General features: G+C 35.1%; 1 protein-coding gene across 2 annotated transcripts in view; it reads right to left on the reverse strand.

Annotated features, from left to right (window-relative positions):
- Positions 1–26122, reverse strand: part of JAK2 (Janus kinase 2) — a 117197-nt gene that overhangs the window by 29818 nt on the left and 61257 nt on the right. The window contains exons 5-10 of one of the 2 annotated variants that reach the window (XM_040242647.1): positions 25797–25914; positions 15920–16065; positions 7193–7514; positions 6166–6285; positions 4207–4364; positions 1301–1412 (exon numbers count right to left, since the gene is read on the reverse strand). In XM_040242647.1, the coding sequence (XP_040098581.1) occupies positions 1301–1412; positions 4207–4364; positions 6166–6285; positions 7193–7514; positions 15920–16065; positions 25797–25914 (976 nt within the window). The remainder of the gene's footprint in view (positions 1–1300; positions 1413–4206; positions 4365–6165; positions 6286–7192; positions 7515–15919; positions 16066–25796; positions 25915–26122) is intronic. The other variant, XM_040242722.1, reaches the window with a different exon arrangement.

The following is a 26122-nucleotide window of genomic DNA, read 5'->3' on the forward strand; positions in this document are numbered from 1 at the left end:
ACAACACTTACTCCATTCCACAGGCAAAGGTGATGACCTGCTTCACTGTGCCACTACAGTATTTGTATAGTTATCTCTAATGTGGCAATTCTGATAATATTCAGTTTTTCAGTGTTTGTCTTATGTGCTGTACTTCTCATCCATCTATTTTTAAACATATTCAGCCTGCTATAAACATATTCAATCAACTTACAACCATTTTTTTATAAAATCAACTCATTATCTCTGGTCAGTCTCAAGTCTCTCCTACTCTAAAGGACCTATTTTAATCATTGTAAATCTTCTCTTATTGTCTTATTTGCTTACACTGGATAATGTGTAATAAACAATGCTCAATTTAATATTTTTTGGTATACTTCATTTTTGTTTTACAAAAAGATAAATATCTTAAAGCAGGGTTATACCATATGCTCCCTAATATACAGCCCTCATATTACACTAGACTAATACAGTAAACATAAAAATATACATATTTTGATTTGATAATTGAATATAATAGACTGTGAATTAGGATAGACTATCAGTATTTTACAATGTTAAAGTCATGAAGCAACCAACACTCTATATTTTCATGGACAATCAACCCACTATACATATGTTAAATATGAATTTTTTTATAAAAATTAAAATAACAACACAATTCTTACAGTCTCTACTTTTAAAAAGTACGATAAATTTTGGAAGCAGCTATAAAGTTTCTCAAGATTTATACCTTGAAATTGCTTTATAAGTGATAGTATATTTTATATAATTTTGTACAATAAATAATTTTAGTTGAGATCCAAAATGGTCTGTATTAACAGTGAGATTTCATTACAGTATTACACTTAAAGTGTACATTGTAGATCATTATTCTTAATATTGGAAAAGCCACCAGTTAAAAGTACAATGTCTTTTTCTTTGTTATTACCCTATTTCAATCTAATCCTATAACCATTACCAGTAAAATCAAAGTTTACTTCTGATTTGTTTTGTTCTAAATGTTTTGGTAAAGATTTCCATTTTTGTGACAAAAGAGACTTCAAAAGATGTGATGAAATCTGACATACTGGTAATAGTCAAACAAAAAAATCCAGATAAAAAGATACTAAGATATTACAAATAATTATTAACATAAATCCTAGGAGCTATATTTTGTTTACTTATAAAGAATCCCTGAGGTAAATTAAACTTACTTAATTGCTAGTTATCATATCCAGAACTATTATTTGGAGCATTAAAAAGGAAATACAGTAGATATTATCAAGGGGGAATTACATGCACTAAATAAACACATTACCATTAATTATGTCATACTAACCTCAACAGCAAAAGTCAGAAAATATTTATGAAAGTCCTTAGGGCTGCATCGAAGTACATAGAGTCCAGTCTGATTACCTGTTTTCTTCAGTTTACTGATAGCAAAATCCATTCTAAAGGTAAAGAAATAATTTGAATGATAATGTAGTAAGAACCATGACATTACAACCAAAGTGTCATCTAACAGATCGAAAGTCAAATCTAAAACTCTAAGAATTTTTGTAAGTCTCCTCCACTTTATATTTTTACCAATAATCTTGCAAGGAAAAATACTGAAGTACCAAGCCATTCTGCAATAAGTTCACAGTGATTCAAGGGGCAATTATATTGCTTTAAAAACATAAGGTATTATAAGACATACAAAATTACAAAGAACACAATTCATTCCTTTGACTTTTCTGCCTTCCAATTTCAAATTTAGTATTTTAAAAACCATACTCAAAACTTCATTTAACTATACAATCAGTGTAGCATAAAACACTTGTCTCTTCCATCACAGCCATTACTAATATAAAATTTATGAGTATTTTTAATATTTAATATAATACCAAGGTCTAATAGAAGACCAATGGCAAGCAACAAAGGCTACTAATTTTTTAAAATTTGCTATATGTTTTACTGAAGCTGTATATATTGAAAGAAATGTAATCTACATGAAAGCAAGAATTATCTTGCTGTATTTCTCACATATAAACCAGCACCTGATACATATCAGGTACTTAGTAAATGTTCTACAAATAAATGAAAGAATGGATGGATGGATAATGAATGAATGAATGGCAGGAGTTTTTAAAATATTGAATATGTAAATTACAGAATGTTCAAATAATGCAACTTTTTCATAGCAACCATACTTCTTTTTTGGCTGCACTGAGTAGCATGTGGGATCTTAGGATCAAACCCATGATCAAGGATCAAACCCATGACCCCTGCAGTGGAAGTACAGAGACAGAACCACTGGACCACCAGGGAATTCTCACAATCACACTTCTTAAACAGACAATGGGTATAAGTCAAATCAGTCTTGAATTTCAGTCAGGACCTGATTTCTCAAATATTTAAAGACAGGTTAAGGTAAAAAAGCTTCTTCAGTGGCTCAGACTGTGAAGAATCTTCCTGCAATGCAGAAGACCTGTGTTTGATCCCTGGGTCGGGAAGATCTCCTGGAGAACGGAATGGCAATCCCTCCAGTATTCTTGCCTGGAGAATCCCATGGACAGAGGACCCTGGAGGGCTACAGTCCATAGGATAGCAGAGTCAGACACAACTGAGCAACTAACACTTTCACTAAGGTAAAAAACATGCTCAAAATCCCAGATTGTTTCTTCTGCTCAAGTCCTTCAAACCTGCTGCTGCTGCAAAGTTGCGTCAGTCACGTCCGACTCTGTGAGAACCCATAGATGGCAGCCCACCAGGCTCCGCTCTCCCTGGGATTCTCCAAGCAAGAACACTGGAGTGGGTTGCCATTTCCTCCTCCAATGCATGAAAGTGAGAAGTGAAAGTGAAGTTGCTCAGTTGCATCCAACTCGTAGCGATCCCATGGACCGAGGAGCCTGGTAGGCTGCAGCCTACCAGGCTCCTCGGTCCATGGGATTTTCCAGGCAAGACTACTGGAATGGGGTGCCACTACCTTTTCTGCCTTCAAACCTGGTGCCAATTATAAAACACATTCCGGTTGAGAGATAACTTCTACTTGGGGTGAACAGATATTCATGATAGCTGTTTTTATCTAGTGCTAAAGTAAGGTCTACAACTGTGTGGGTCAATATGTTGGCTAGTAGCCACATGAAGCTCTTCACAGTTGACCTTTGAATAGTGTGGGTTTGAACTGCAAGGGTCCACGTATATGCAGGTATTTTTCAGTAGTAAATATTATACTACTGCATGGTCTGTGGTTGTTTGAACTTAAGGATGTCGAGGAACCACAGATATGGAGGACTGACTGTAAGTTATATGTGGATTAAGATCCTGTGTTGTTCAAGGATCAACTGTAAAGCTATTAAAATTAAATTAAAAATTCAGTTCCTTGGTTGCAGTAGAAACATTTTAAATATTAAATAGCCACATGTGGCTAGTAGCAATTACTAAAGAGCACAGATATAGAACATTTCATTTCCATCACATACTGCACAGCAATAGTCTAGAAAGATGGACATCAGATACAGTTTGTGTTCAAGGCTTTCAGTAGAAGGTGTTGGATTATTCAAAAATAAGGATGATTATCAAATTTTGCATTGTGGCTCCTCCACATTATTTTCAAATTAATTAAACATAAATTGGACGGTTTTAAAAAATTAATATCAAAGAATTAATTAGACACAAGGAGATCCAACCAGTCCATTCTAAAGGAGATCAGTCCTGGGTGTTCACTGGAAGGACTGAGGCTAAAGCTGAAACTTCAACACTTTGGCCACCTCATGCAAAGAGTTGACTCATTGGAAAAGACTCTGATGCTAGGAGGGATTGGGGGCAGGAGGAGAAGGGGACGACAGAGGATGAGATGGCTGGATGGCATCACTGACTCAATGGACATGAGTTTGAGTGAACTCCGGGAGTTGGTGATGGACAGGGAGGCCTGGTGTGCTGCAATTCATGGGGTCGCAAAGAGTCAGACACGACTGAGCAACTGAACTGAACTGAGAGTACTAAATATCAAACTTATACAACAAGTTAGTACTATAGACTGGAATACAGATGGTAGATTATAATCTAAATAATTCTAATTATTATGTAATCTGATTGGAAATAGACTTTTGTTAAAAGAAAAATAATTTCAGTCAGATCGAGATAATATTTCTTTCTCTGAACTTCCTAAACCTAGGTATATCATTCTGTTGTGTAAAATATTTTTTATAAATATCTTGTTATTACTTTAAAAAAGTCACTTTAAAAGTCAGTATTACTTACGAAATTGGGCCATGACAGTTGCTTTGTATATTTTCAAGCACCATTGGAGGTGCTACTTCTTTACAAAGATAATGATGTGCATCTGCAGTTAATCTATAATATCCATCAATTAATGACACAAAAGACAAAGCTTCTCTTAATGACTTAAGTTCAATTTCCTAGGGGGAGAAAAGAAAAAGAAGAAATTTATTTTCACTGCATGTTATCAGGTAATTCTTCTCAATTACTTTTCTTTGCGATTGCTCAAATGTCTTTAATGGCTCCAAGTTATACACTTTGAATTACAAATTCTTGTGTCTGATATTTGAGACCCTCTCAAATATGGGTTTACCATGCTTTTCCAGTTACAGTCCACTATATACCCATAATTATACTATATTTTCCAATACACCCATTAGACAAATATTCCAGTCATTTCCATTAGAAACCTATCTATATCTAGTCTGATGCGAAAGTTGGTGTGAATTAGAAATACTAAAAGAAATGGAAGGAACAATCAACTTGCAGAAAAACAAAAAGTTTTACATATAAGAATGAAAATGTAATCATGGTATAATGCCTGGTTCAGCAAAGAACAATATTAGTCACAATGAGAATAGAGAATATGTACTTATGCCAAAAATTATAAGGAGAGAACTGTGTGAGGTATTTGAACTATAAAAAATATTTAGTTAACACAGGTTATAAAAATGATTCCTATAAAAGATACCATAAACAATGACATGAAGAATCACAAACCTGTGCAACAAAGGATTAATACCCAAGAAGAGGAAAGCATGCTGATCAGAGTTACAAGTTTTATAATTTGGTCATATAACCCTGCAATGGCCAGAGAGGTAAGACAGAGAGATATTTAAATTATAAAATAAATATGACATTTAAGCCAAAAGTACAAGAAATATCTGAGTTAAAAAGAAAACAGAGCCAGAAAAATAAGCAGTTTAAGAGCACAGTACAAAGGAATTCATTTCTTCCTTTCAATTAAAATAAGTAGGATGTCTGAAGCTGTTTTATCTTATCATTATTATCAGCCCAGGCTGGGCAGCATGTGGGCTCTTAGTTCCCAGACCAGAGATCAAACCCATGGCCCTGTAGTAGAAGCACACAGTCCAATCCATTGGACAACCAGGGAACTCCCTCTGAAGCTATTTTAAAACAGAGAAAAAGTTAATCTTTTATAATCAAACATGCCTCACAATTCGGATAGGGCTTACCTGGGATTGGTTCACAATTTGTTATATAAATAGGCAATATGATAGAATTACGCATACCTCTACTGGTAAAAAAGATTATACAGTTGTCCCTCCATTCTTCTGTATCTGCATGGTATTGGCTCAAGGATCTGTCTCCCCTCCACCAAAATCCCCAAATCCCTGAATCCACAAGTCCCTTATATAAAATGATGTAGTATCTGCATATAAAGTATGTATATCCTCCCATATTCTTTAAATCATCTCTATAATACCTAATATAATGTAAATGAGATGTGAATGGTTATAAATACAATATAAATGCTATGCAAATAGTTGCCTGCACATGGTAAATTCAAGTTTGCTTTTTGGAACTTTCTGGAGTTTCTTCTCTGAATATTTTCAATCTACAGCTAGTTGAATCTGTGGATATGGAACTCACAGATATAGAGGGTAGACTGTATAGACAGGAACGAGCAAAACTGGAGTTGGGGTGGGAGAGGAGAGGGCAGGAAGTAACTGGTGCTTTGCTAATTATGAAAATGACTGAAAAATACATTAATGTACAAGACATTCTTTGGGGAGATGGTGTTGGTACTGATACAAAAAAATAGATGTAATCAAAAAGCTTACTAAATTGATGTTACAGCTCTATTTAAAACTATAATCAAAATCTCTACAAGAGAACATCTTAGGTATTAAGATTCTGAAATACTTATTTCTGACAACCATAAAGCATAACTATTACATAATGATAAAGCAAACTTACGAGACTTTTACCATCTTGCTTATGAATAGTTACAATTCTGCTTTCATTTGCACCTTCTTGATTTGCTTGTTTAATACTGATATCAATAATATCAGGAAAATCACAATACAACTGTAAATCCTGTAATTAAGAGCAGTTGATATTAAAAATAGGTTGAATTTACAAAGCCATTTTAAAACAAGACTTATAAAGGAGATTTCATTCCAAATTCTTTTTTAAAGTATTGACAGCAATAGATAAGCATTAAATGAGATTCTCTCTCCCAATAATGTAACCGTATAAGCATTAAATGAGATTCTCTCTCCCAATAATGTAACCGTAAGACTACACTGTATCTTGGTTTCCATTTAAAAATGAGAGGATTAAAGGGTGCCAGGAATCTAAAGTGTGCTATAGTACCCTTCAATCCAATCAACATTAATAGAAACCATTACCAGAAAATTCAGTTTACCAAATAATTAAAATAAAATAAAATAAATATCTGATAACATCCTAAGAATAATATAGACATGAACAAACTTAAAACTTGTAATGCAAACTTAAAGAAGTATTTAACAAGTATGCAACATCATAAAATCAATAAAAACTAATCTTTTTCTAACTGAATTTCATAATTGTGCTCTCAGTTATCAGTAACAGTAAAAAAAAAAAAAAAGAAGAAGAAGCAAAACAACCTTAAAAATCACTTTTAGAATTTAAGCCTTTTTGAACCTATAAGAACACCATCTGTATTTTCCAAGTCTCCTGTAAATGTGTTATCATACTTTCAGAATTTTAAAAAACAAAAATTAAAAAAGAACAGCATTACTAATTATTTTGTCATAGAAAACAAACAAAATGCCATTTAAGAACAACGAGAAAAGAACCATAGCTATGATCTTGCTGGTGTCACGTTATTACAAACTTCCACTTATATCAGTGGAAGGAGAGTAGTGCAAGACCATGTGCCAAATGACTAAAAGTACTTTGCTTCTATTGCCATTCTACTTAAATTAACAAAGAATGAGAACATATCATTGAAGATTACCTGTTCTGTCAGTGTCTCACTTTCTTTATGTTTCCCTCTTGACCACTGAATTCCACCGTTTCCAGTTATTATAATGGTTGCAAAAATCTCCTCACCTGAAGGACCTCTTCCAGGTTCTTTTACTTCAAATTGCTCTGTGTAGAAGGCAGACTGAAGAGTTTCCAGATTTATAAGATACTTAAGTTTCAAGTTTCTGGCAGTGGCTTTGCAATGGCTGAATTGCTCAATAAATCTGCGAAATCTGTACCTTATTCTCTTCCTTGTCAAAATATGATACTCTTGGATCTTTGCTCGAACACATTTTGGCAAAAATGTCTTGTAGCTAGAGATAATAAAGAGTACACACAAGAGCAAAACAAGTTGGAACAAAATAAAATTAGAAGATACCACTCTTCTCCATAATAAGTAAACAGCACAACAGTCAAGTGAAAAAGGTAACAAAGTCATCATCCATATAGTATAAAACCTTAAGGTTTTATTTGATGATGTGAATGCCTTTACAAATTCTGAGTTGTCATAAAATTTTAGAGAAGGAGAAGTTAATTTTTTTCCCCTAAAGAAATGAAGATGGAGTCTAGTTAATATTGGAATCTCTAAAAATTTCTCTGATATCTTATATACGTCATTTTGGCATATCTTTCCTATAATACTATATTCTAAAATTTATCTGAATTCTGGAAATTGTTACATTTTGTTAGATATTACTGATATTCACTAGGCAAACATACTTCTTTTGTGTGCATTATTCTCTCAGGTCAGCTTCAATAACTCCCATTAATCCCTTTGCAATAAAAACAATTCTATTTGGAAATGTTCTGAATCTTTTGTACTTCCATCTCTATGTAAAATATCCTAAGGAAGGAAGATAACTTATTTCCCTTCTGCTCAAGTGTCTAAAAAAGGAAGACTATTTTATTTCTGGAGGTACAACTGGATCTCTATAACCATGTTAGATGCTATTCCCTTTGTCTGACAGCATTCTGTGCACTGCTCCATAATTAATCACTTATCACATTGTCCTACACGTACCTGAGTGCTGGAACTGCCTAATGCTGAGTACACGTACCTGAGTGCTGGAACTGCCTAATGCTGAGAGATTATTATATTTTAATGATTATTTTGTACTGTTATAGAGCCATCATTAAAATTTAAATTAAATAAAATTGCAAATAAATTACATTTAAATATAGACAATAAATACTCAAAAGGCATCACTTCCTAATTATATTACATTATTTATTTATTTATACATTTTTACTACTATATGTGCTTTTGAGGTTATATCTGAGTGATGGAAAGGGTTTGCTACTCATCTCTCAACTCTGCATTGGGTGATCTCAGATTGCTACTTTGAAATTGGCCACAGATACATGGTATTTAAACCATGCATATCAGCAAAAATTACAAACAAATCAGATATTTTTTTCTCTAAGAACTGTTGTAAAACATTTACCAGCACACCACTGCTTTCTTTCCTTCCCTTCTCTACCCTAATCCCCTTACGGAGCTATCAGTCTTGTGTTCAAGTAGCCAAAGCTGCTGGGAAAAGTCATTTGACAAGGTAGATGGCTTGCATTATAAATTCATAAACACAAATTTCAAATAGGCTTATCACTACTATCACTTTTATGACATTTCTCTGTTCAACTAATTTTCCCAAGTCCCACAACTATGTCAAATCTCCGATATTCTTAAAGTTCCTTCTTCTCTTCTGTCTTACACCTCAGCTACATTTCTCTCTATTATCAAAAACGACTTCATATTTTTCTTAGGGAAAAAAAAAAAGCTTCTCTAAGCAGAACTCCCCCAGTATCATGCTAATAAACCTTATACATGTGCACTCATTCTTTCTTCCTTCCCACCTATTACAATAAATAAGGTATAAATCTGTTAAAGTTATTTCTTTGATATGTACTTACCTCTACCCTATGGGGAATTTTACCCTATTTATTACTTATCTTCTAACCACAAGTTTTAAAGTTCTTCCCATCTTAAATATAAAAATCTCCTTATCCCTCTTCTCTCTCCAGCCACAGCCTATCTGGCTTCTTTTTAAGAGTTCATATAACCAATTTCATTTCCTCACCTTCCATTTACTCCTTTATTCACTCCAATCTGGCTTCTGTTCCATCATTCTCTAGAAACCACTCTTGCTAAGATCAAGGAATGTTGCCAAAACCAAATTCCTTGTTCATTTTATTTGCCATTTTTCAGAAGCATCCAACAGTGTTAATCACTCTCTCCTTGATACTTTCTTCCTTTAGTTTTCCTGATTTTCATCCCATTTCTTTGGCTACTTTGCCAGTCTTCTTTACAGGCTCAATCCCCTTTAGCTGGTGATAATTGTTAGAATTCTTCAAGACTTAACTATGGGACCTCTTCTTTTCTTATCTATACTTTCTTTCAGTCTAGATACAAACGACTCTGATATCTCTAGCTCTAGAGCAGATCTCTAAGCTTCAGACATAATCCTCCATAGTCAAGTCAATTTACCCACATAATGTGGATGTCTCAAAAGTGCCTCAAACAACGTAGCAAACCAAATTCATGAGTCCCCATAACGTCTTCCCCTAAAAGATTCTCCTAAAGCATTCCCTATCTGAGTACACTGCACTAAAGATCCCCTATTCCCACAAGCCCCAGAAACTCATTCTTTACATAACCTCCCCACCAACCCCCGTTATTCAATCTGTCACCATCTTCCCTTGATTTTCCCTTCTAAATATTTCTCTAATTTGCCCATTTTTCTTATGATTAACCCATTCAACTGCAATTCCTAGAGGAACTATTGCAATGATCTTACTCTCTAGGTGACCCACATTTCCATTTTCTCTTTCAGCCCTCAAATTAGTTTTCTACTCTGTTGTCATAGGAATCTTCTATGTATTAAGCCCTTGCTTTAATACTCTTACATAGGGCTTCACTGGTGGCTCAGTGGTAAAGAATCCAACTGCCAATGTAGGAGACACAGGTTTGATCCCTGGGTTGGCAAGATAACCTGGAGAAGGAAAGGGCAACCCACTCCAATACTCTTGCATGGGAAATCCCATGGACAGAGGAGCCTGGCAGGCTGTAATCCACAAAGCTGCAAAGAGTTGGACACAACTTAGCAACTGAGCACACAGGCAATACTCTTACATAGTTTCCTAGTGTTCTTAACCTTATCAACATGCCTCTAGGTTCTATATGGTCCAGCCCTTGCCTCATCACCTACTAACTCTTTGAGCTCTAACCATACTGACTGTCTTCATCCTCCCCATGTTTCTTTCTGCTGCAAAGCCTCTTCCATGAGCCTCTACTCTCCATCACTTACCTCTCTTCACCCAATAAATTCTACTCATTTTTCAGATCTCAAAAGTCACATTCCTTTCCTTTTCAGGGCAATTATATATTTGTAAAAGACTCTTGATGAAGGTGAAAGAGGAGAGTGAAAAAGCTGGCTTAAAACTCAACATTCAAAAAACTAAGATCATGGCATCCAGTCCCATCACTTCATGGCAAACAGATGTGGTAACAATGGAAAACACTGATAGACTTTATTTTCTTGGGCTCCAAAATCACTGCAGATGGTGACTGTAGCCATGAAATTAAAAGATGTTCACTCCTTGAAAAAAAACCTATGACAAACCTACACAGTGTGTTAAAAAGAAGAGACATTATTTTACTGACAAAGATCCGTATAGTCAAAGCTATAGTTTTTCTAGTAGTCAAGTATGGATTGAGAGCTGGACCATAAACAAGGTTGAGTGCTGAAGAACTGGTGCTTTTGAATTATGGTGTTGGAAAGGACTCTTGAGAGTCCCCTGGACTGCAAGATCAAACCAGTCAATCTTAAAGGAAATCAATCCTGAATATTCATTGGAGGGACTGACGCTGAGGCTGAAGCTCTAATACTTTAACCACCTGATGCGAAGAGCCGACCCACTGGAAAAGACCCTGATGCTAGGAAAGACTGAAGGCAGGAGGAGGAGGGGACAACAGAGGATGAGATGGTTGGATGGAATCACCGATTCAATGAACATGAATTTGAGCAAGCTCTAGGAGATGGTGAAGGACAGGGAAGCCTGGCGTGTTGCAGTCCATGGGGTTGCAAAGAGTTGGACATGACTTAGCAACTGAACAAAATATATAAAATTTAACAAAAGTCTGGATAGAATACAGGAGAGCCTCAGGAAGTTTAGGGAAAAACTGAAAGGTTTAAAAATACAATCAGAATACAAATATTTCCTACTTTACCTTCTTCTGTCAAAAACTTTAGCTAAACCAAGAGCCCTACTAAATCTGGATTACAATTTACATAAACACCAGTGCTACTTGATTTAACAAGGCTTTGAAAGCTTATCTGGAAATCCAAAGAGGAGTTTAAGATAACAAAATACAAAAAGTTTTTCCACTTTGATTCCTAGAATAAAGGACAGACATACATCCTTTGCTATACTATAAGAATGTATAGTTTCTTGAATATGATGAATCTGCTTTGGTGTCATCTGCGATGGGAACTAGCTAGATTTTGTTAGAAACACTAAAAATTTTTCAAAAGTCACAAAGTTATTAACTCCTGAAGCATGAAAACATTATTCTTGATGCTTTTGTTATACTGAAACGTTAAGTGTTAGTCACTCATGGACTGTAGCCCACCAGACTCCTCTTGTCCATGGAATTCTCCGGGCAAGAATATTGGAGTGGGAAGCCATTCCCTTCTCCAGGGAATCTTTCTCACGATCTGGATTGAACCCAGGCCTCCTGCATTGCAGGCATATTCTTTACCATCTCAGTCACCAGAGAAGCCCTGAACCTTTAAGGTAGCCTAAAATTCAGGCTCTAAAAGCTTCTGAAGTTAAGTCTTATCTTACATACTATTTTTGTACCATAACATGAAATCTACATCTTATTATTACAATTGGAATAGACCACTGTAAACTCTAGTATCTGCTTAGCTGTGTAGGAGTCTAGTGATATGAGGTATATACCTCCGTTGCTATGTTAAGTGGCCTTGGCCCTGGTCTACTGTTCACAAATTCAACAGGGTCTCCTTTAAACACTTTTCATTCTCTAGCTCTCTTCCTTTTGCAGACCTAGGATTTCAAGGAGCAGATGAAGAATGAAACAGAAAAGCCTTATCCATTTCCTTTACTTTCTGTATCCCAATACCAAAACCACAATGCCCAATCAGGATCTGGCATAACAAAGGCTAAGTATCTAATACATACACATGCACAAGGAGATGTACAAACACACAGATACAGGTACACCTGTAGACACAAAGGCCTGTTCTCACAGACACAGATGCACCTAATACACACGTACAGACACACAGAGATGTATTTTACATGTATTTTTTTAAGTCTGGGAAAGAAGAACACAGGTATTATTTTATGTATTATACTAGTCAGAGAAGCATACTCTACTGGATATTTCTAGGAACAAAGCAGCTTATTTCATTCGGTAAAGAACAAATTATTCACCAGTTCTTCCATCAATCCCAAAAACTTTAACATAAAGTAGAGTTCCTTGATTATTTTTCAGAAATAAGCAATCAGAGAAAATTTGGAAAACATCAGGGAATTAAATTACATTAAGAAGGCAAGCTAATCAGGCATGATTTGCTTCAGTACAGTGATAAATTATTTATCTAATATTAAAAGGTCATGGTACCAAAGACAAACAAAAAAAAGATAAATTAGGTTACTTCAAAATTTAAATTCTTGTGCTGCAAATAATACTTTCAAGAAAGTGAAAAAAAATCCACAGAATAGGAAAAATATTTGCAAATCATATATATGAGAACCTACATCAGGAGACTTGTATTCATAATATATAAAGAACCTTTATAACTCAATAATTAATACTGAATTGTACAATTAAAACAAGTAAACTTTATGTTATATGAATTATATCTCAATAAAGCTGTTTTAAAATACCATGGAATCTTATAATGAATGTTTAGTATCTATACAGTTTTAAAACTAAATGAAAAATGAAGCAGAATTTTGCAGATGCATTTATATTCTGGTAAAGATAATCAAAGAAATACAATTACTACACATTCACTGGTCTTAGGACACTAGATTAAATAGGCAGGAAAAAGAATAAATAGATGATGCAATCCCTGACCTCAAAGAAACCATAATCTATAATGTGCCAAGACTTTTACAATATCATGTCTCCATAATGTTCCACCATAGCTTAAGCCTAGAGTTGGCTTCATATTTAAAAATTCATTTTCAATGGCTCAGAGCTTCTCTGTTCTTCAACTATATCCCCTTCAATTCCTTCAGTTTCTGCTGACAACATCTAAGACACTCACTATGTTCTACTATGGTCTTGCTATAGCAGATATTCAACAAATAGTTGTTAAATGAATAAATGAATGAACAAATGAATGAGTAAGTTATTATCCTAAGAGGTGTTTGTCTGGATTTTAATAAAGATCAAGGCCTTACTGGAACACAGAAACATTTTTGTTTTTTCTTTAGATGTTGGAATCTTTAAGATAACTTCAGTGAGTTCCTGAAATCGTTCCCTATGGCTGGCCTACACCCTTAGATTTAGTAGACATTAAGGACTAATAGGCTAAGGACTAATAGGACTAAGGACTAATAGACATTTGAAAACAAGACAAGAATACCTAAAACCAAAGAGGGAAACATAGAAACTGATAACCTGCAAACTGGGTATTTAACACGAGGGCAGTCATAAAAAGAGGGACAAAAGCCAGTTACTGAGAGAAGGATTTCTAGGAATAAAGAGAATTTTAACCAGATTCATGACATATTCAAACTTATAATCAGGTAGGGATATATAATATGTAAAACAAATGTTTAGTCTTCAAACTTCAAAAAAAAAAAATCAAAACATCCTTACAGTAGTCATATATAGCTTCAAAAGGAGTAGAAGTCTTATAGCCATTAAAGCTGGGCAATAGGAGCAGCATTTCGAAAAATCATATTAGGCATGACTGTCAGAATTCAAGATACAGAAGAATAATTCGGAGTCTGTGGATCACATGTCTAAGAATCTGCTGGATGTGTTATAAGATGAATAAGGCCTAAGGAGCTAATGTAAAACCTGACAATAACTGATAACACTGTATTATATAACAGAAACCTGCTAAAGGAGTAGAATGTAAGTTCTTACAATAAATGAATAAAGAAATATTTATGTGAGGTGATAGATACATTAATAAAGAGGGAACAGTTTTACAATATATAGGTAGATGTACACTTTAAATACGTTATAATTTTATGTCAAGCGTACAAAAATAAACTCAAAATGGATTTTGAATTAAAAGTCTAAATGAATTAAAAGTCTAAATGTAAGACTGCATACTATAAAATTCCTCAAGGAAAACACAGGCAAAAAACACCCTGACATAAATCATAACAGTATATATTTTTTGGTATTCATCTCTTAAAGCGAAGAAAATAAAAGAAAAAATAAATAAATGGGACCTAATTAAACTTAAAAGTTTTTGCATACCAAAGGAAACCATCAACAAGATGAAAAGACAACCTACTGAATGGGATAAAATATTTGCAAATGAAATGAATGATAAAGGATTCAGTCCAGTTCACTCAGTCATGTCCGACTCTACAACCCCATGGACTGCAGCACGCCAAGCTTCCCTGTCCATCACCAACTCCCGGAGCTTGCTCAAACTCACATCCATCGAGTTGGTGATGCCATCCAACCATTTCATCCTCTGTTGTCCCCTTCTCGTCTTGCCTCAATCTTTCCCAGCATCAAGGTCTTTTCCAATGAGTCAGTTCTCAACTTATATAACTCAACATCAAAAAACCTAACAACCCAATTAAGAAATGGGCATAAGAACTGAATAGACATTTTCCCAAAGAAAAAATGCAGATGGCCATCAGGCACATGAAAAGATGCTCAATATTGCTAATCATCAGGGAAATGCAAATTAAAACTACAAAGACATGTCACTTTGCACCCACCAGAATGGCTATTAGTAAAAAAAAAATCATACAAATATCAAATGTTGGTGAGGGAGGAATGTAGACTGGTACAACATTGTGAAAAATAGTATGGAGGCATCTCAAAAAATTAAAATTAAAATTAACATATGACACAGCAATTCTACTCTTGGGTATAAATGTAAAAGAAACAAAAATACTGATTTGAAAAGATACTTGCACCCCAATGTTCAAGCAGCACTGTTTACAATTGCCAAGGTACAGAAGCAACCCTGTGTCCATTAACAAATGAATGGATTAATAAGATGTGGTATATACACACATACACACACAATGGAATACAACTCAGCCATAAAAAAGAACAAAATTTTGCATTTGCAGCAAAATGGATGGACTGGCAGTGAATTGTGTTAAATGAAGTATGCCAGACAGAGAAAGACAAATAGTGTACAGTATCACTTATATGTAGAATCTAAAGAATACAACAAACTGGTAAACATAACAAAAAAGTAGACTCACAAATATAGAAAATGAACTAGTGGTTTCTGGTGGGGTGAGGGAAAGAAGGAGGAATTCTATAGAGGTAGAAGGGAAAAAGGATTTTTGTGATAACATACAAAATCATTTGTTTGAAACTTCTGAAAATCCTAAAGCACCTATGGAATTAAAATTTTTTTTCATTTAATTTTTAAAAAACACCAAAAAATAAATACAGGCAAACTGGAAAAAAACAAGTAAGTTATACAAAAACTATAACTAGTCATACTTATACAGATTTGCATAAGAAAATTACCTGATAGAGCTATAGATGTCCAGTGGCGTTTGATTCTTTTCTTTGGCTATTCTCATCATATCTAACACTGCCATCCCAAGACATTCTTCCTGTGTTTCATGAGTCACAGGTACTTTTATCCATCCATGTAAAAAATCATGCCGCCACTAAAGTAAAAACAAAATATAGAAGAAAATATTTCTTAAGTTTCACTATCACATTTTAATCTATTATTGTATTTTAATCTATAGCATAATTTTCAGAACATACATTTAACAAGGTCAACTCCTCCCTTGATTTTGAAACACTTTGCCATTAAGTTTTAGTATAAGTTCTTCTGCAAAGATTTAAGTTAGGTTCCCAATTATCAGCCTATTTCACTGATTCTATCTTCAAATTGTATCTTCAACATCAAAATTACCTAAATTAAAATAGGTATTAATCAATTAAATATGTACTGAGTTCCAAATATGCTCAAAGCATTGTACTAAGGACTGTTTTGGCTACAAAGAAATATAAGATGTAGCCACAGCCTCCAAGGAGACTAAAATGTAGCCAGGAAGTGAAACAAGTGGGAAAAAAAAAAAAATTACAATGCCAGACACTGTAGAGTGAGTACCACACAACAGATGATTTAGGAACTTAAAAGAAGTTGAGATTATATCTAGCAGCAGTAATTAGGAAAAGTTTTGCAGAAAAATTGAAATTTCATGTATTCTTTGAATATGAAATTTTAAAAATATATTTATTCATTTATTTATTTGGCTGCACTGGGTCTCTGTTTTGTCACACAGGATCTGTGGCTCAGCTGCTGCAGGGCATGAGGGATCTTAGTTTCCTGACTAGGGATTGAACCCATGTCTCCTGCACTGCAAAAGGTGGACTCTTAACCACTGGATCACTAGAGAAGTCCTGGAAGAAATTTTTGATTAACACAAAACAGGATGCAGAAATAGAAGAAATGACACAAAAAGAAAGCACAAGGCATGTTCAGAGATGCAAAGTAGTTTGGTTGGAGCAGATAATTCATGTAAAGTGAACAGAGTGAATTAAGACTTGGAAAAGCAAGTTGGGGTCAAACTGCAGGTACTCTTCAACAACTGGATCCCAGAAGCAATAGAGAACCATTTTCTTAAATGTATCCATTTCATAAAGTATCTTTTCTTAAAGCATCATGCCTGTTTCACTGGTAGAAGTAGCAATAATACAAGGACTTTAAGAAAATAAAGTGTATTCAAGGAGACTCTTCAAGAGGCTGCAGTAATAGTTCAAATATGAGAGTAAGGCTTTGCTGCATAGAAGAAAAGACACTAAAAGAGTCTGAAAAACCCATTAACTTTATAATTATATGTAAAAGAATTAAGAAAATGGAAAAAAATTCTAAGATTTTGATCTAGACAATTTAGGGACACAGATAAAATCAGACTAAATATGTAATGGGAGCAAGGTTAAAAGTACCAGGATTCTAAAAATAACAATTTTCTTTATAAGAAAGGTAAAAGCCATAATAATGGCTGAAATACCAACCAAGGCTTAAACTAAGAGAAAAGATCATCCATATTTTATACACATATCTCCCTTCTTCCATATGATGACATCTCATGAAATTAAGTTTTACATAAATTTAAAAAATAATTTTATTTTTAAAAATTAATATGCACTTAAAAGTAGGAGAAAGTAGGGAAAACCACTAGACCATTCAGGTATGACCTAAATCAAATCCCTTACAATTATGCAGTGGAAGGGAGAAATAGATTTAAGGGCCTAGATCTGATAGACTGCCTGATGAACTATGGATGGAGATTTGTGACACTGTACAGGAGACAGGGATCAAGACCAACCCCATGGAAAGAAATGCAAAAAAGCAAAATGGCTGTCTGGGGACGCCTTACAAATAGCTGTGAAAAGAAGAGAAGCAAAAAGCAAAAGGAAAGATATAAGCATCTGAATGCAGAGTTCCAAAGAATAGCAAGGAGAGATAAGAAAGCCTTCCTCAGTGATCAATGCAAAGAAATAGAGGAAAACAACAGAATGGGAAAGACTAGAGATCTCTTCAAGAAAATTAGAGATACCAAGGGAACAGTTCATGCAAAGACAGGCTTGATAAAGGACAGAAATGGTATGGACCTAACAGAAGGAGAAGATATTAAGAAGAGGTAGCAATAATACCCAGAAGAACTGTACAAAAAAGATCTTCATGACCCGGATAATCAAGATGGTGTGATCACTCATCTAGAGCCAGACATCCTGGAATGTGAAGTCAAGTGGGCCTTAGAAAGCATCACTATGAACAAAGCTAATGGAGGTGATGGAATTCCAGTTGAGCTATTTCAAATCCTGGAAGATGATGCTGTGAAAGGGCTGCACTCAATATGCCAGCAAATTTGGAAAACTCAGCAGTAGCCACAGGACTGGAAAAGGTCCGTTTTCATTCCAATCCCAAAAAGAGGCAATGCCAAAGAATGCTCAAACTACCGCACAATTGCACTCATCTCACATGCTAGTAAAGTAATGCTTAAAATTCTCCAAGCCAGACTTCAGCAATACGTGAACCGTGAACTCCCTGATGTTCAAGCTGGTTTTAGAAAAGGCAGAGGAACCAGAGATCAAATTGCCAACATCTGCTGGATCATGGAAAAAGCAAAAGAGTTCCAGAAAAAACATCTATTTCTGCTTTATTGACTATGTCAAAGCCTTTGACTGTGTGCATCACAATAAACTGTGGAAGATTCTGAGAGAGATGGGAATACCAGACCACCTGACCTGCCTCTTGAGAAATCTGTATGCAGGTCAGAAGCAACAATTAGAACTGGACATGGAACAACAGACTGGTTCCACATAGGAAAAGGAGTACGTCAAGGCTGTATATTGTCACCCTGCTTATTTAACTTCTATGCAGAGTACATCATGAGAAACGCTGGGCTGGAAGAAGCACAAGCTGGAATCAAGATTTCCAGGAGAACTATCAATAACCTCAGATAATGCAGATGACACTACCCTTATGGCAGAAAGTGAAGAAGAACTAAAAAGCCTCTTGATGAAAGTGAAAGAGAAGAGTGAAAAAGTTGGCTTAAAGCTCAACATTCAGAAAATGAAGATCATGGCATCTGGTCCCATCACTTCATGAGAAATAGATGGGGAAACAGTGGAAACAGGGTCAGACTTTATTTTGGGGGGCTCCAAAATCACTGCAGATGGTGATTGTAGCCATGAAATTAAAAGACACTTACTTCTTGGAAGGAAAGTTATGACCAACCGAGACAGCATATTCAAAAGCAGAGACATTACTTTGCCAACAAAAGTCCGTCTAGTCAAGGCTATGGTTTTTCCTGTGGTCATGTATGGATGTGAGAGTTGGACTGTGAAGAAAGCTGAGCCCCGAAGAATTGATGCTTTTGAATTGTGGTGTTGGAGAAGACTCTTGAGAGTCCCTTGGACTGCAGGAAGATCCAACCAGTCCACCCTAAAGGAGATCAGTCCTGGGTGTTCTTTGGTAGGAATGATGCTAATGCTGAAACTCTAGTACTTTGCCCACCTCATGCAAAGAGGTGACTCATTGGAAAAGATTCTGATGCTGGGAGGGATTGGGGGCAGGAGGAAAAGGGGATAACAGAGGATGAGATGGCTGGATGGCATCACCAACTTTATGGACGTGAGTCTGAGTGAACTCCGGGTGTTAGTTATGGACAGGATGGGCTGGCGTGCTGCAATCATCGGATCACAAAGAGTCGGACACGAGTGAGCAACTGACCTGAACTGAAAAGTATATGTGGTAGCTAAGTTTCAAATTAGAAAACATTTTTGTATAAGAAAAGAAATATACTACCTAAAAGGCACAAACCATGAAATAACCAGTAAGCACACACATACACACACCCACCCAAAACAAAGGCCTCAATATTGATAAGGCAAAACTGACTCACAGAAGAATATTTCTTTTTGCTCAATTTCAAATACTAATTTCACCCCACTTCTAAAAATAGGCAAGTAAATCATTCTTGATTTAAAAAGCCACAGATAACCAAAGGCTAGGTAGATTATTTTTAATAGCTTGCTTCCGTTTCATATACTATATGGGACCAGAGTATAATAAATTCTGTTTATGAGTGTATCCTGTGGAACTCATGCCCAAAAGGCAATAAACATATGAAAAAATTAGTGCAGTGCTAACAACAGAATCAACCAAATAACCATTAGGAAAAAGTACAAATGAAAGAGTCCCAAATGCCAAAGCATATAATTTTAAACTAGCCTTCTTAACCATCAATAAAACTGACTCACTTAATTGACTCATTTAATTAGAACTGTGGAAAAGCAGTTTCGCATGTAGGCAGCTGACATTTGAACCAAGCAATTTTATCTACCTCAGCCAGGAAAAAACAAAGAAAGAAAGAAAACAGTTATAGTAAAAAATTAGCTATATTTAGTCTAAAACATGCATGAAGTCTAATCTGATATCAATACAATCTAAGAATAAGTTAACTATTACCTATTTATTTTCTGGGCATGGATTTAGAGAAGTAGAGATATTAAGTAATAGAAAATTGCGTGTGGTAGTGTCCAGACGCAATAGGACTCTATTATGAAATTATTTTGCCATCCTAGATAAGAAAAATCTCTTCTAGAAAGATAAAGTTGGAACTCACCTGTCATTTTTCTAGATCAAAAGAACAGGATGTCATAATACTAATATTATGGTAACGTAGCTCAATGAATAGCTTAGGAAAACCTGGCCTATCAATGGGACTTAACTAGCATGCCACCAAATAAACCATATATGCATAACAGATGAAATAATACAATCATAAAAGCAGCAGAAAGTCATAATTTCATAGTACCCTATTCTCAGAAGCTTGTTTCTCTCTTTCCTTAATGACTGCTGAAACAAAGGAAGCTATGAAAAAGTTGGTTAACAGTCAAATGGTTTTGACAAGAGTGCCAAGACCATTCAACAGAAAAAGAACAGCCTTTTTAACAAATAGTGCTGAAAAAACTGGATATACACATGCAAAACAATAAAGATGGACTCTTACCTTACAGCATTTAAAAATTACCTCAAAATATAAGACTGTCCTTACATGCAGGTGACATGACACTACATATAGAAAACTCTGAAGACTCCACACAAAATCTACTAGAACTGATAAAAGAATTCAGCAAGGTAGTAGGATATAAGATTAACATACAGAATTTGGTTGCATTTTTACACTAACAATGATATATCAAGGAGCACGTTAAAACAAAATTGCTTTTGAAACAAAATTGTATTTTATTCAAAAAAATAAAATACTTAGGAATAAATATGATCAAGGAGGTAAAAGCATTATATGCTGAAAACTATAAAACATTAAAGAAAATTAAAGATTATTCAAAAACATAGAAAGATATCCTATGTACTTAGATTGGAAGAATAAATGTTGTTAAAATGGTCATACTACCCAAAGAAATCTACAGATTTATTTAGCACAATCCCTTCAAATTACCCATGACATTTTTCACAAACTAAAAGGAATCATCTAATTCTTTTGGCCATGCCATGCAACTTTCAGGATCTTAGTTTCCCAATTGGGGATTAATCCCAGGACCTGGCAGTGAAAGCACCAAGTTCTAACCACTGGACTGCCAAGGAATTCCCAGATAATATTCAAATTTATATGAAACCATAAAAGACCCAGAATTACGAAAGTAATCCTAAGGAAAAAGAACAAAGCAAGTGATCCTAAGGAAAAAGAACAAAGCAAGAGGCATAACCCTCCCAGACTTCAGACATTACTACAAAGCTACACTAATAAAAATGGCATGGGACTGGTGCAAAAACAGACATACGAATCAACAGAACAGAATGGAGAGCCCAGAAATAAGTCTACACACCTATGGGCAACTGATCTTCAACAAAGGAGACAAGAATATACATTGGGAAAAAGTCTCCTCAGCCAAGTAGTATTGGGAAAGTTGAATAGCCACATATAAATCAACATTAGAACACACGCTCATACCATACACAAATATAAACTCAAAATGGTTTAACAACTTCAATATAAGACATGACACCATAAAACTCCTAGAAGAAAACATAAGCAAAACATTCTGACATAAATCCTACCTATGGTCAGTCTGTCAAGGCAATAGAAGTAAAAAAGTAAAAATAAATAAATGGGACCTAATCAAACTTACAAGCTTTTACATAGTAAAGCAAAATGCAAACAAAACAAAAAGACAACCTATATAATGGGAGAAAATACCTGCAAATGATGCAACTAACAGGCTTAATTTCCAAAATATACACATAGCTTGTACAATTAAATAACAAAACAACAAATAAACCAACTGAAAAATGAGCAGAAGAGCTAGACATTTCCCAAAGAAGACATACAGATAGGCAACAGGACACGAACAGATGCTCCACATCACTCATTGCTGGGCTTCCCTAGTGGCTCAGATGGTAAAGAATCCGCCTGCAATGCAGGAGACTCAGGTTTGATCCCTTGGTTGGGAAGACTTCCTGGAGAAGGGAATGGCTACCCACTCCAATATTCTCGTCTGGCAAACTCCATGGACAGAGGAACAATGCAAAACAAAAATACACTGAGATCTCACTTCACATTGGTGAGAATGGCTATCATTAAAAAGTAATAACAAATAACAAATGCTACAAATAATAAATGCTAGAGAGTATGGAGAAAAGGGGACCCTCCTACACTGTTGGAGGGAATGGAATATAAGTTGGTACTGCTACTATGGAAAACAGTATGGAGGTTCCTCAAAAAAAAAAACTAAAAACAGAGTTACCATACGATCCAGCAATCTCACCTCTGGGCATATATCTGAAAAAAACTGTAATTCAGAAAAGATAAAGGTACCCCAATGTTCACAGCAACCTATTTACAAGAGTCAAGACATAGAGACAACCTAAATCTCCCCTGACAGATGAATGGATAAAGAAGGTATGCTACGTATATACAATGGAATACTACTCAGCCATAAAAAGGAATGAAACAATGCCATTTGCAGCAACATGGATGGATCTGGAGATTATCACAGAAGTGAAGTAAGTCAGAAACAGAAAGACAAATACCATGTGATATCCCTTGTAAGTGGAATCTAAAATATGAACTTATCTATGGAACAGAAACAGACTCAGGCATGCAGAACAGACATGTGATTGCCATGGGGTGGGGGAACGGACTGGGAATTTCAGGTTAGTAGATGTAAACTAGAGAATGGATAAATAACAAGGTTCTACTGTATAGCACAGGGAACTATATTCAATATCCTATGATAATCTGTAATTGAAAAGAATATGAAAAGTGTGCGTGTGTGCATGCTAGGTCTCTTCAGTTGTATCCGACGCTTTGTGACCCTATGGAGTAGCCCACCAGGCGCCCCCATCCATGGGGTTCTCCAGGCAAGAATACTGGAGTGGGTTGCTGTGCCCTCCTCCAGGAGATCTTCCCAACCCAGGAGTCAAACCTGCATCTCTTGTGTCTCCTACATGGTAAAGCAGGTGGGTTCTTTACCACTAGTACCATCTGGGAAGCTATGAAAGAGTGTATATATGGATATATGAATCACTTTGCTGTACAGCAGAAATTAGCACAACACTGTAAATTAACTATAATTTAAAAAAAAAACCTGAAAACAGATCAAAGATCTAAATATAAGAGCTAAAACCATAAAATATTTATAAAAAATAAAGAGGGAAAGCTTCACAACGATAGATTTGACAATTATTTCTTGCATTTGACACTAAAAGTATAGATAACAGAAGGAAAAAATAGACAAATTGCACTACATCAAAATTTAAAATGTTCGTGCATCACAGGACATAGTCACAGTGAAAAGGCACCTCACAGATGGGAGAAAATAACTGCAAATCATATATATAATAAGGGGTTAGTAGCCAGAACCAGACAACAACAACAACAACAACAACAAAAAAACCCCTAAATAACCTGATTAAAGAAATGGGCAAAGGACTTGAACAGAAATTTCCCCAAAGAAAATATACAAGAGGCCAACAAGCTTACAAAAATGCTCTACATAATTAATCATTAAAGAAATGCGAATCAAAATCACAACATGATATCACTTTACACCTATCAGAATGGCCATTATCAAAAAGTGTTGGTGAGGAACACTTGTGTGCCACTGGCAGTAAGGTAAAAAAGGTGCGGGCTGCTATGGAAAACAGTATAGTAGTTCCTAAAAACATTAAAAACAATTACCATATGATCTAGTAGTCTCACTTCTGGATATATATCCAAAAGAATTAAAATTAAGGTCTCAGAGATATCTGTGCATTCATGTTCATTACAGTATTACTCATAAGTACCAAAAAGCAGAAGCAAAGCAACTCTCCAAGCAGAGACATGAGCAAACAAAATGTGGTATATACAACAGAATATTACTCAGCCTTAAAAGGAAGGGAATCCTGACACATTCCAAACACAGATGAGTTTTGAAGACATTATGATAAGAGAAATGAGCCTGTCACAAAAAAGTAAATGCTGTATAGTTCCACTTAACTGAGCTCAACTGGAATAAGCAAATGAATAAAGACAGAGTAGAAAGGTGGCTGCCAGAGGTCAGGAGGAGAAGGAAACAAAGAGGTACTTTTTAATGGGTAAAAAGTTTCAATTTGGGAAGATGAAAAATGTTCTGGAGATGGATGGAGGCAAAGGCTGCACAATATGAATTCCCTGAATTAAAGCACTGCTTTGATCACTAAAAAATGGCTAAAATAATGAACTTTATTAAGTATATTATATCCCTTCACACATAAAAATGTCAGTTGCTCTATATAGCAAAAAAGAAATATTCTTTAATCTGTTGCTCATAAACAACTATATCTACTACACATCTTAGAAATGTGAGCTATGAGGATCTGTGAGATTACTTCCCATGATATTAGCAAATCTGATTTAGAACTTGACTGGATACCTTGGGAATATCAAGAGCATATCTTTACATAAAAGCACTAATTTCTTTCTTTACTAACTACTCCTCATTCTTGCAGCACATAGACTCAAAAGTAATTTAATGACAAAATATTTTAATTACTGTTTAAATCAAGGTTATAAACAAGAAAGCATTTTAAAATGTTCCAAAACACCACAAAAATCATACAGTATTAATAAATAAGTAACTGGAACACAGTTTTTAGGCTAAGTATCAACAACTAGCTCCCCTCCTATGAGGGGCTACACATACTACTGTATATTGATAGTTCACTTTTTATGAAGTTACTTACTTTCTTTACATTTTGCTACCCACTAATAAAAGTCTGAAACTGTTTAGGAATTTCTTTAAAATACCTCTAAATAAATTTCACTGTCCTATATTACAGCCACTTAGGTCTACATGAATCATGCTGTAAAACTCAGTCTAAACTTTGTGAATTCTTAAAATCATTTAAAGCACTAAAGTAAAAAAGAAAATTCAAAAGGGCCAATTCTAGGAATCTTTATAAATTAGAGTCTATTATCCATAAGCGATGGGCTTCCTAGGTGGCATCAGTGGTAAAGAATCTGCTTGCCAATGCAGGAGACACAAGAGATGCCAGTTTGATCCCTGGGTCAGGAAGATCCCCTGGAGTAGGAAATGGCAGCCCCCTCCAGTATTCTTGCCTAGGAAACTCCATTGACAGAGGAGCCTGGCAGGCTACAGTCCATTGGGTCGCAGCAAAGAGTCGGTACAACTTGGCACACATGCACATACATCCAAAAGCTAAGGGATTAACATTAGTGATAAAAGACTCAATTCTGTCACCTCTCTGCACCTGCTATGCACACAGAGCATCAATTTTCCCATATGCAAATAATTTCCAGATTAAGAAATATACTATACAGCAAGATATTTATAATTTAACACATGTACAATGAAGATAATATAACCATACCTGAGCAAAAAGGTAAGACATGACAAAGTCATCAAGAAGAGGAGCTTCAGCACCTCGAGCTATTCCATGTCGATAGGTTCTGTTGCTGCCATTACAATACCAGTAAGGAAAGTAAAATCTACGAGACAGTTAAAATACTCAGTCAGCCTCCAAACAGTTCTAAAACAGATATACTGTGTATATATAACCAGTTGCAGTCTACCAAAAGGTATTATCCCATAATCAGAGAACACAACTAAGAGTGTTAAATATAAAATGAGGATAAAAGAAAATACGGATAAAACCACAGTAGTAATATAGGCAGAAAATATAAGAAACATAAGTTT

The sequence above is a fragment of the Oryx dammah genome, unplaced genomic scaffold (assembly GCF_014754425.2).
Source record: "Oryx dammah isolate SB20612 unplaced genomic scaffold, SCBI_Odam_1.1 HiC_scaffold_1, whole genome shotgun sequence".
Classification (NCBI taxonomy): Eukaryota; Metazoa; Chordata; class Mammalia; order Artiodactyla; family Bovidae; genus Oryx; species Oryx dammah.